Raw genomic sequence first — 11208 nt, forward strand, 5'->3', positions numbered from 1 at the left:
GCTACCGTGTGTAGCCAGCAGTCAGCGTGAGCGGCCAGCCGTCAGCGTGAGCGGCCAGCAGCCGCAGTGAGCGGCCGTCCAGAAGCCGGTGACCTGCCTCGCCTGGGAAGAGCGTAATGATGGTGCCAACTTGGGCCAGTGAAGCAACGTCCTCCACAACTAGACTGAAGAACAAAACAACAGCAACTTGTCTGTTCCCCTTCCCCCAGTTCCCCAGCACTGTTCCCTTCCTCCCAATACCCCAATAAAAAAAAAATAAAAAAATTTATACAACTCCTCATCACTTGTGGGAAATGCAAGTAAAAAAATCTGCAACCACTGTATAAGACGCACCAGTTTTTAGACCCCAAAATTTTCAAACAAGGGTGCATCTTATACATGGGGAAATACGGTCGTTGTTGAACAGGACCCAAAGTATGACCCTCCTCTAGGGAGGGACACTGAATATTTGCAAATAGTAACACAGTGTTCCATATACCATTGTACAGTGGGTCAGGGGTAATGGTATCCACAGACTGCCATGATATACAGAAAAGAGAAGAAATAGCTCACATCCTCAGATGAATGGGTATAGTGGCCCCAGAGCCTGTCTAAAAGAGGAGAGTATAATTGAATAGCTGTCTTTCCTAGAGAAGGGTGAAAATTAAAGGATATGGGGCACTGAGAAAAATTGAGGTTTTTTTTTGTTTGTTTTTTAGCATCCTCAAAACCTCCATTGTTACTTCCCCAAGGTCCCTCTAAAACAGTGACTCTCTATGGCATATGAAGCTTTAAGACATGCACCCTGGCACCCCTGTTCAGATTGGATTGCCTTACCTAAGCTCTTGAAGCTTCTTCTGTATATAAATATAAGAGCCTCCCTTGTCTATAATCCTGTTCATAAAGTTAAACTGGGGTTTCCAAACACCTGTCTTCCAGCAGTCAGTTAATAGGAGAGGAAAACTTGACACATGGCCTTCGGCAAGCCTGCCATTCTGTGGGTTTCAGCCTCCTCAAAGTCCCACTGTAATCTCACCTTCCTGAGTAATAAGCACAGTCTCTGCGGACTTCCTGCAAATGTTGGAGGAGCTTAAGGAATGGTTGCTAGCCCATCCATCTCAGAGGCCTTGCCAGACTGGCTTTAGAGAGGCAGTTTGATGGGAAGTGCAGAGATCTGAATGTAAATACATCTAGCATGCAGAGCAGGAGAAGTTGGGCCTGACTTAGCTGATAAGCCAAGCCAACATGATGAATGTGTCGTTAAAACCAGAACCAGATTAAACTTTGGCTGACGCACAATAGAGATATGTCAGGGCCAGAGATCCCCTAAAAAGTTAAAGGAGAGACTCATTGAGGATCCTTCTTCTATAAAATATACGTTTGCCCTCAGGCCCTGCCTCTTTGGATCATGCCAGATGGTGTTCTGTTTCTGCTGAGGTTAGAGTTTATGTCAAAAGAAATAGACTTCACTTTGGTGAGTTCTGAAGGAGACATAGAACAGTCCCCAAAACTGTGGTTTTAAAAATGACCTTAGATGCCATTTAAGCCAAACATCTGCCCAGCACAAGAGTCACTTCTTTACATCTATGATCAGGAGATTGGTGATTAGAGACAGGTTTTAAATTAACCAAGGTTTTTTAGAGTCTGGTCCTGTCCCAGTTTTCTTTCCATATTGTACTATAGCACGTGTGAGAGAAAAGGAGCGAAGTACAAGTCTGTAGCAGGAATGTGGAGACAATACTCTTCTTTCTAACGATACAAGCTTTGCATTTGGGAAAATTTTTCCATTTTGCAACTGAAATGCCCTTAGTTATTGGAGGAAATGTTGAGAGAGGTCAGAGCCTGTACCTCAGAAATCCTATTTCTGAAACTGACTACCTGTGAAACAATTGTACCCTCTCTGGCACATTTTCCCCTCATATAAGGGTGATAATGGTGTTTCTAGACAGTAAATTGGCAATGCTTTTAAATTGTCTAATGAATCTATTCTTTTTTTTTTTTAAGATTTTATTGGAGAATTGGGGAAGGGGAACATTGTGTTTTTCCAGGACCCATCAGCTCCAAGTCAAGTTGTTGTCCTTCAATCTTAGTTGTGGAGGGTGCAGCTCAGCTCCAAATGCAGTCGCCGCTTTCAATCTAGTTGCGGTGGTGGGGGGAGCGGGAGTGGGAGTGTAGTTCACCATCCCATGCGGGAGTCAAACCAGCAACCTTGTTGTACACTGAGCCATCTGGCCGGCCATTGGCAGCTTGTAACTGTTCAGCTCAAGGTGCTGCGTTCAATCTTAGTTGTGGGGGTGGGGTGGGGGAGTGGGGATGGGGCACAACCCACCACCCCATACAGGTGTCGAACCCAGCAACCTTGCTGCTAAAAGTACAGTGCTCTCACCAGCTCAGTGGCAGCTCAGCTCAGGTGCCGCTCACGGGCCCATGTGGGAATAGAACCGGCAACCCTGTTGCTCAGAGCTCTCCCTCTTCACCAACTGAGCCACTTGGGGCCCTAATGAATCTATTCTTAATAAATTATGTACCTTATCGAAAAGTCATCTAGTTAGTGTGTAAATGTTAGCATTATTTCATAGCAACTAACTTTCCCTTTCTTGTCTGTATATCAGGCACCAAACTAAATTCTGGGAATAGAAAGGTGATTACCGTAGATATCGTCTCTGCCCTCAAGGATCTCCTTGTCTAGTGAGTGAGATATGATTACATTATATGTTAATATGATGTAATACATGTTAGGTGTTTTAAAAAGCATGTGTATGAAGCTTTATGAAGACAAAGGCATGGCAAACATGGTGGTGTGACGGAGCAGTGGATAAGGAAGGCTTCAGATGGGATATGTCCTGAAGCAGGAGCTTTTTACATGTTCGAGGTGTGGTTCATAAGGAAGGTCATAGACAAGGGCAGAGGTATAAACATGCAGAGTGCACGTGGTAGTCATTAATGCATTCCCGGTACATGGTAACACTGCGCTTCCTAATCCTTTTTATTTTGGAGCCATGTGACTCGTTCAGGCTAATGAGTGGGAAGCAAAAGTGAAGTATCACTTCAGGGCCAAAGCTATTAATACCTTGTTCAACACAGTCCAGAGCTCTTTTTGTTTTTCTCTAGAATGCAACCAGCAACATCAGACATGGTGGCTGTTCAGTCAATCTGGATCTCTGAGTGACCATGATAAACACAACACTCCGTCAACCCTTGATGCACATGTGACATGAGTGAAATATCTAGTTTTCTTCAAGTCAGTGAGATTTTGAGGTTGTTTGTTATGGCAGCATAACCTAATCTGTTCCTCTAATTCAGTGCAAAATTAAGAGAGAAGTATGGTGTACTTGCGAAATAAAATATAGGCTATCTGACAGGACTGGTTGGACGTAGAGGAAAATGAGATTGGAAATATGGGTCAGGACCAAACTTTGAGAAACTTTGACATCATGCTGAGATATTAACTTGAAGCTATAGGCAATGAGCAGCCATTGAAGGATTCAAATTGCTCTCTGTTAAGTCATATTGTTCATCTCTTGGGGCATCCTAGTCTGCTATAAGCAGGAGATCTGGATCCTGAAAAGTCATAGGGGAAGATGAGCTAGATGTGGCACAGGGAGTGTGGGTTAGGTGTGTCACTCCCCCTGCTGCCCTGCAGGTGTACTGGCCAAAAGAAACCAGAGAAAGGCTTTTTGTACTGGGGCAAGTACCTTTTCATCAGTGATACCTCCCTGTATCTGATAGGCAACTTTCTCAGGCTAAACCTTTTAGGTAAAAAAGCTTGCTTTCAGTGTTAGTATTTGGAAAATGGAATCCTTTGTGTTCACCTGTGCTCCTACTTCCTGTTCATTGGAACTACCTATTGCTGCTCTGGGGTTTCTTCCTCGGCTCAATGTTTCCTATCGCACAGCTCCACCTCTCACATTCTCCAGGTGCCCTACTCTCTAGCGACCCAGGCCCTTCAATGTTTCCCAAGAAGTCCCTGCCTCTGTGACTTCACTTATACTGCCCACTGGTTCCCAAGGTCCCGCAGTTGGATGTTTGTTACCACTGAAATTCTACCCACTTTCTAAGACCCAACAGCTTATATGCCACTTTTTTTTTTCATGAAGCTTTTTCTTTAGAGGGAATTCATCTATGACTTCTCTGGGTTTCCTTTTCTCTATTAGGACCCTCACCTTACTGAGTTGTTGCATTATAGGTATTTGTGGGCGTGACCAGATGCAAAGTTCATGAGCAAGAACTGTGTCTTGATGATCTCAGCGGTCCTCATAGTACTTAGCAGTGCTGTGAACATATTGGGCAGATTTTTTTAATTGAAAAGCTTGAATTTGAAAGTCTTTTCATTGAAAGCTTAAAAAATTAAGGGAAAGCATTGTTTAATTTCCCTGCTTTATTCCTTCAAAGGCTGTCTGTAAAGACAGATTTTTAAAATTAATTATGTTTCCCAGTTACAGTTGACATTCAGTGTTATTTTATATTAGTTTCAGGTATACAGCATAGTGGCTAGACATTTATATAATTTATTCAGTGATCCCCTTGACTAGCCTAGTACCCACTTGGCACTAGACATAGTTCTTTAAACATATATTCTTGCTTCTATCTCCAACATGTCCCCCCAGTTGAGCAGCAACACCAAGTGTCCTTTACTTGGAGATTATTTTCTTCCAGATAGTTACAAAGATGGTTAGTCAGAGCAGAGAGAATACCAGTTCCTTTTGAAGGCTATGGATTGAAAGCTGGTAAACAGAAAATTAATGTCAATGGAAATTAATCTCTCTTCTGGAGGCAGGGAGGGTGGAGAGCAAACCATCTAGAAATGAAAAGTGTGCCACCTAAGAGGTTGTAAATGTGTACCAAAGAGAACTGAGTGGAGTTTAACTTGGAGGAATGCACAGCAAACACAAGAGAAACAATTTTAAATATAAATATTCAAGAAGTCAGTGAGCCTGAGAAAGTTTTACTATTGAACAAGAGTTGGTTGGGGAGGGGTATGGAGAGGAGGCTAATGGATAACAAAGTAATTTGACAGTTGAGCAATATGATAACCCAAAAAGCCAGTGCCAGCCTGAGCCATATAGGAAAGGAAATTATTCAAAATTTGAAGGAGAGAGAGAGAGAGAGAGAGAGAGAGAGAGCTGTACTGGAGCCTGGGAAAACATCATTTTAGTGTCTGATTCTCTTTGATCTTCCCGTTATTCACATCTTAGGGCTCTAGAGTTATTAATAATATTGACCAGCTCCTATAGTTTAAAGGATTTTAGACCAAAACCAGGGTAGACTGTTCTCTTGCCAAGTCACAAATCAACTAATAGATTATTTTTCTAGTGAAAGTTTCAGACCTCCAAGAGATAGATATCAATAAGAAGAGATTTTCCCAACCTTTTAAATTTTCTTCTCAGATAGTAGTATATTACAAGTAGATCTTATGGGCACCAGTTTCTCAGCTCTCTGCTGATGAGATTTCTCTCCTTGAGCTATTCCCAAGAGCAGAACTGGAGGCCTACTCTATCTAGGAATAATTAGTGAGGTTTGTCCACAGTAAATCTCCTGGTCACTGTTTCTCTTTTGAAAGGAGACCTGCCCTCCTTTTCTATAACTGATATGAGATGAGAAGTAGTGCTTAAATCCAAGTGTGACTTTTCTTCACAAAGTCCATAAAGGTGGGCTTTTCTTTCTAATGGAGTCACTATAAAGTAGCAAGAATATATAAATTCTCCTGACAGGGCTTGATGTAAAGACTGCAGAACATTTTATGTGTTTGTGTCCTCCCTTGTTATAACTTTAAGTTGTCTTTGGGAAGAAAATGGCCTAAGTTTTACTGTACCATGCTTCCTAAAGACAGTTTATCAAGTCATTCTGATCAAAGGTGAAAAAAGTGTTGTGATATGTAAATGACTGAGATATCCCTGGCTTGTTACACAGGATTGTCCAACCTCAACTAAAAGTGGTGTCCTGCTTACATGAAGATAGTAGCACCACACAACATCAGCAGGACTTTTTTTCAAGTTATTTTTCCAACAGAAGTAGCACAAAGGGAAAGGTATTACTTGTGTCAGGGTAGAACACAATTTGAGAGAGAGTATTGCATTGGGAATACTCTCTCTGTCTTTGGGGAAGGATTGGCTAAAATCTTATTTGGGGCTATTTTTCTTCTGAAGCTTAGAATGTTTTTAAGATCACTGGAAATGATTTTTGCAATGTGTGCCAATATGTCTCTATTAGTTTTAAACTGAAAATGTGCTGCCACTAAAGTTTTGTTGTATAGAATCAAAAGGTATGTGTGAAAGGCAGAGCTGGAGGAGGTATTAGACAAATTTTCAAGTTGGATTTACCCCAAGAGAAAATATTTTGATGATGTTAATATGTATGCTCTTCATCAGAAGAGACATTACTTCTCAAATTGCTTCCCCCTGTGCATTTGAGTAACAATTAAGTACTTGATAAATGAAATGCCCAAATACATATAATGTATCAACTACCCCAATGACCCACTTCATCTACTAAGCAATAAATCTGTCAGAGAATAAATTGGTGGATACTTTGGATTGGGTGGTCAAGGACATTTAAACTGAGATTTGAATGACAAGAGGCAGTCAGCCATTTGGAGATGCAGGAAGGCCAAAATGAGAATGAGCTTGACTTGTTAGAGAACCAAAAAGAAGGCCAGTGAGGATGGAGTGGAGGGGCCCAGGGCAGAGTGTAGAACATGAGATTGAAGAGGGATGCAAATCATGTAGTACTTTCTAAGTCAGGACAAGGAATTTAGATTCAGTACTTAGTAAGATGCGAAGCCCTTAGTGTATTTTAAGGGGGAAAAATGCTCTGGCTGATGGTGAATTACGGATTAGAGGAAGGCAAGAGAAGTTGGGGTGGGGGTTGGGAGTAGGCAAGAAGTAGGTTGGGCAGCTGTCCAGGACTAGGGTGGTAGTAATGGGGATGGAGAAGAGTGGATGGATTCAAGAGCAGTTTGAGAAAGGGTGTGGCGAAAGAAGCCACATAGGCAGGCAAGTAGGATAAGCCTCTACGTGGGAAAATATCACTTCTCTTACAGGAACTTTCATTTGCATTCAGGCTATAAGGACCCCAGCCTTTAAAAATAAACACAGTGTCTTCACAAGTCACTGAGGACCTAGCTCACCATTACTTCTAGTCTCTGGAGGTATTTCCACAATCAGGAAGTTACCATTTTTCACCTCCTTTACTTTTTTTATCTTCCTTGGGTATCAGAGGTGGTAGTGGGTTGGAGGGCTTATGAAGATGGTTGAGTTTTCCCTAAGGAAAAGCTGAACTACTGCACACAACCACTTACCTGGACAGTCTCACACTTCAAGGAGTGAGGTAGAGAGGCTTAGTGCTGTGGTATAAAGGACCAGGGGTTTTATATACCTAATCTTTCATTCCATCCTCCTGATAACTTTGTGAGGTACATCTTTTTAATTCCAGTTTTATAAAAGAAAAAGGTGAGGCTCAGAGAAGTTCTTTATTTTGCTCAAGTCACACAGCTTCTAAGTGATGGAGCCAAGACTGGAACCAGAGTCTAGGTCTCTGCACTCTCCACACCACACTTGAATCAGGCTTAGATTGTTTTCCCTCTTTTCTCATTATTATCACACATATTCCATCAAAGAACCCATCATGAGGAAGGCTACGATGTTGGGAGCCATGCAGGCTGGCTTAGCTGAAGCATAACTTGTTTTGCTCCTTTCTGCACCTGGAGGGTGTTTACTTAACTTTGAGGTATGTGGTGAGAAGGCCAGTTCCTTAGAAGACATAATAAGATAGAGGGCTATCTGGGTTTAGGGAAAGTGTCCTGGGAAACTGACTCCCTAAGGCCCCTCTGACCTTGAAATTTCTAGTAGATAGATAATGATGTACTTTTGAATGAGGTAATGCATATTTGTCCCTTCTGCTTTGCACGTATCCTGGATGTATATAATGATGCTGGGAAATAAACTCAGGGCTGGTTGCTAAGAATGCTTCTAGTTCTCCCGGACCGTCTTTGTTTCTTTGTCTCTTTATTTCCTTAAACCTCGCCCCCCACTTCAGGTACTGTTCTCTGGAATGCCTAGACAGGACCCCGACACTACAATTTCTCTTTCTTTTATGTACTATGTTCGCCTCTCCTATCCCACAGAGTGCCTAGTAAGGTGCTCAGGGAACATGCCTACCTGGAGGCAACACCCCCTTCTTCCTGCCACACGTGGGGCTGGGATACGAGTCAAGGCAAGGCTGCTAGGTGATGGGGAGGTACTCTTCTGCTTGTGCCTTGCCTAGAAGGCATTTTCCATTTCCTAACTCCCTCCCGCTCTCCATTCCTCACCTCTCACCCCTAGTCTTCAGCTCAGGCCCCTTGGGGAACATTTCTTGCCGCGGGGCTGACAGCTTTTGGGAGTGCAGGGTCTCTGGTTTCGGGGCTCTTGCCCATCTGCGCGCAGAGCCTCGTTCCCGGGCGCTTGGAGCCCAGCGGGCACTGACGTCAAACGGCGGCAGATCGCTGCCTACAGACGGTTGACCTGGACCCTCCTCCACATCCCCTTCCTTTCTTGCTCCCCCCCCTTCCCTGCACTCGGGCTCTGGCTCCGTATAAAAGGCGGGAGCGCGGGGTCCCCCAGCAGCGCCCAGTTTCAGCACCATGGAGAGCCCTCGCTTTCGGCTGCTGCCCCTTCTGGGTGCCGCCCTGCTGTTGCTGTTACCTCTGCTGGGCGCCCGTGCCCAGGAGGACGCCGAGCTCCAGCCCAGAGCCCTAGACATCTACTCCGCCGTGGAGGACGCCTCCCATGAGAAGGAGCTGGTTAGTATCCCCCACGTCCCAGACTCCCTTGGGCTACCGCGCGGTCCCTTCCTTTGTACGCGTCCCTCCTGTCTTCTCTCCTTCCCACCCCCATTCCCAGAATCAGGGAGCGGGGAGATGAGCGCAAAGTCCGGGCTCGCGCTGTCATCCGAAGACCCTCTGGAGCCCACAGGCTCCCGGCAATCTGTAGAGAGAATCTGTTATCTCCGTTCCTCCGGGCGACATGAGCCTCAGTGGCTTCGGGACCTGCTGTCAGTACCTGGGACAGCGCTCGCTAAGTTTCCACTAGAGCATCCTTTCTGTCTGTGGAGTCCCAGGGCGGAGTGTGTGTGGTTCTGGGGCTCCTTATAACTAGGGCTGGAAGTGCGCACCTGGGCTGGGCTCGCAGCCAAGGTAGCAACTTCGGGCTCCGGGGACGATGTGTTGCAGATTGAAGCGCTGCAGGAAGTCCTGAAGAAGCTCAAGAGTAAGCGTATTCCCATCTATGAGAAGAAGTATGGGCAAGTCCCCATGGTAAGACTTGGAGGTCACCCCCTCCCCGTAGTTTTCCAAGAGGAAATATACCACTTTGAGTCTTATTCACGCCTTCTCCCTAGGATGTGGCTAAATAATTCAGGTAATTGCCTTGCAGATTCTCTGGGCTCCCCTTTGTTTCCACAGTCACTCCTTGCCCCTTGGTCTCTAAGGGCAAAAGATCCCCGGGCCATTGTGGAGGATCAAACAGCTTGTGCAGCTTGTGCCAAGAACCAGATCTTGGGTCTGTATGAAAAGGAGCATTTCCTGAATATGAGCTTTTTGCACCTCAGGAAGAATGCTGAGTGGGAAGGCCCCTTAAATTGATTCAGTTCTTGTTCCTCCAATTTTCTTTCTGCCTTCCGAAGCACTGTTAGTTTTTGAGTTCTAGGGTCAAAATTCTTGACCAGGGCTTGTCACCTTCCTTGGAGAACACACACACACACACACACACACACACTTAAATCTTCCTTCCTGGGATGAGGAGGTGAAAGTTGGAAGCAGGGGTTGTGAGAAAATACAGATCTATTGTTTATTTCTTAGAATTAATTTTTTTCCTTTAGACGAGCAATTAAAAGAGCCAGGAAATGTAATCCAAAGGTGGAAGAAGGTAGAAGGGGCTCAATAATTTAAATTTCTTTTAATGTTCTCTCACTGAAAATATAATAAGCACAAGGCTTTCTGCGTTTCAGGCCTGACTCTACATAGACCTCTGGTGATGGTGATAGGGTCCACCCAGCTATCCCACGAGGCAGAAATTGTGGTGATGGGGAGATGTACTTGTTGGGAGCCTGGGTTTGCGCATGCCGGGCGACCACGCATTGTGTTGTTTGCAGTGTGACGCTGGCGAGCAGTGCGCAGTGCGAAAAGGAGCGCGGATCGGGAAGCTGTGTGACTGTCCCCGAGGAACCTCCTGCAATTCCTTCCTCCTGAAGTGCTTATGAGGCGCCCACCCTCCTCCATCAGTCCCCACTCCCCCTGTTTCGCAGAGAGGACCACTTCATCCCTGGAGTTGGGCTCTAAGAACAAAATTTGCATTTCCCTCTGAGGGCGAAGGGGCTCTTTTCCTGCTGTTTTCAAATAAAAGAACACATTAGATGTTACTTTGTGAAGGATAATGCCTTGTATGGTGTTCATGTGTGTGCAAAGTATTCTTTTCTCATTTTAATTGTCTGACAAACTCTTGTGTATCTTTGTGTAAAGTAGGGGCACTTTGCTTTGAAAACTGTATTTTCGTGTGTGGCATGGCAGGATGGAAATTAGATCTAGCTAATGTTGGTAGATGACATCGCAACCTGGAAAACAAATCACCCCAAACATCAGAAATTGAAGCATGTACAAATTATACATAATAAAGTGTTTTTAATAATTGCTCACAGTACATTGTTGTTTCCACATAAGTAATTTAATTAGGAATGGTGGGATTAATCGTGCCGTTGTTTTCAAAGAGAAATATTTTAAAAACAGCAGTCTATTGGGAGAATGGCACCTTGACTCCAAGGAGTTTGGTTATTAATTAGGAGTTTGCCACACAACCTTTTGAACACTCTTATTTTTTAAATTGCAGTGGGGCTGTGTGTGTGTGTGTGTGTGTGTGTGTGTGTGTGTGTGATGAGATGGTGATGGTTGGAGTTGAGTTGATATGATTTTGTTTATTAAAACTTTTAGCTAGATCCCTTAATTTTAACAATAAAACCAATAAAAGATAAATTGTTTTGTGCTTAACCACATTAAAAGCAATTTGAAACATTAGAATTTTTGTTTTGGCAACTCTATTATTAGAAAACATACATTTATTTTTTAAAATGAACTCTTTAGAGGTTGTTGTTTGCCCAAGAGAAATAGCTATATCAGGTGCAATAAAGGTATGAGACCCAATTATTCCCTCTAGTAAATACACAATTTTGGAAAAATTATCTGTTCAAAGGAAAAATAAT

General features: G+C 43.9%; 1 protein-coding gene across 1 annotated transcript; it reads left to right on the plus strand.

Annotated features, from left to right (window-relative positions):
- Positions 1-8469: 8469 nt before the first annotated feature.
- Positions 8470-10644, plus strand: CARTPT (CART prepropeptide). The gene is made up of 3 exons (XM_019631165.1): positions 8470-8758; positions 9188-9271; positions 10108-10644. Exons 1-3 carry the CDS (start codon positions 8600-8602, stop codon positions 10213-10215), a joined length of 351 nt encoding a protein of 116 aa, XP_019486710.1. The 5' UTR covers positions 8470-8599; the 3' UTR covers positions 10216-10644.
- The last annotated feature ends 564 nt before the right edge of the window (positions 10645-11208 follow it).

The sequence above is a fragment of the Hipposideros armiger genome, unplaced genomic scaffold (genome assembly GCF_001890085.2).
Source record: "Hipposideros armiger isolate ML-2016 unplaced genomic scaffold, ASM189008v1 scaffold_984, whole genome shotgun sequence".
Classification (NCBI taxonomy): domain Eukaryota; kingdom Metazoa; phylum Chordata; class Mammalia; order Chiroptera; family Hipposideridae; genus Hipposideros; species Hipposideros armiger.

What these genes read in the sequence shown, in the direction of transcription:
- CARTPT (XM_019631165.1), top strand. Translation starts at nt 8,600, where the DNA reads ATGGAGAGCCCTCGCTTTCGGCTGCTGCCCCTTCTGGGTGCCGCCCTG. An exon ending in CCTCCCATGAGAAGGAGCTG is followed by an intron (nt 8,759 to 9,187) that starts GTTAGTATCCCC and finishes GATGTGTTGCAG; the next exon opens with ATTGAAGCGCTGCAGGAAGT. An exon ending in AGTATGGGCAAGTCCCCATG is followed by an intron (nt 9,272 to 10,107) that starts GTAAGACTTGGA and finishes TGTTGTTTGCAG; the next exon opens with TGTGACGCTGGCGAGCAGTG.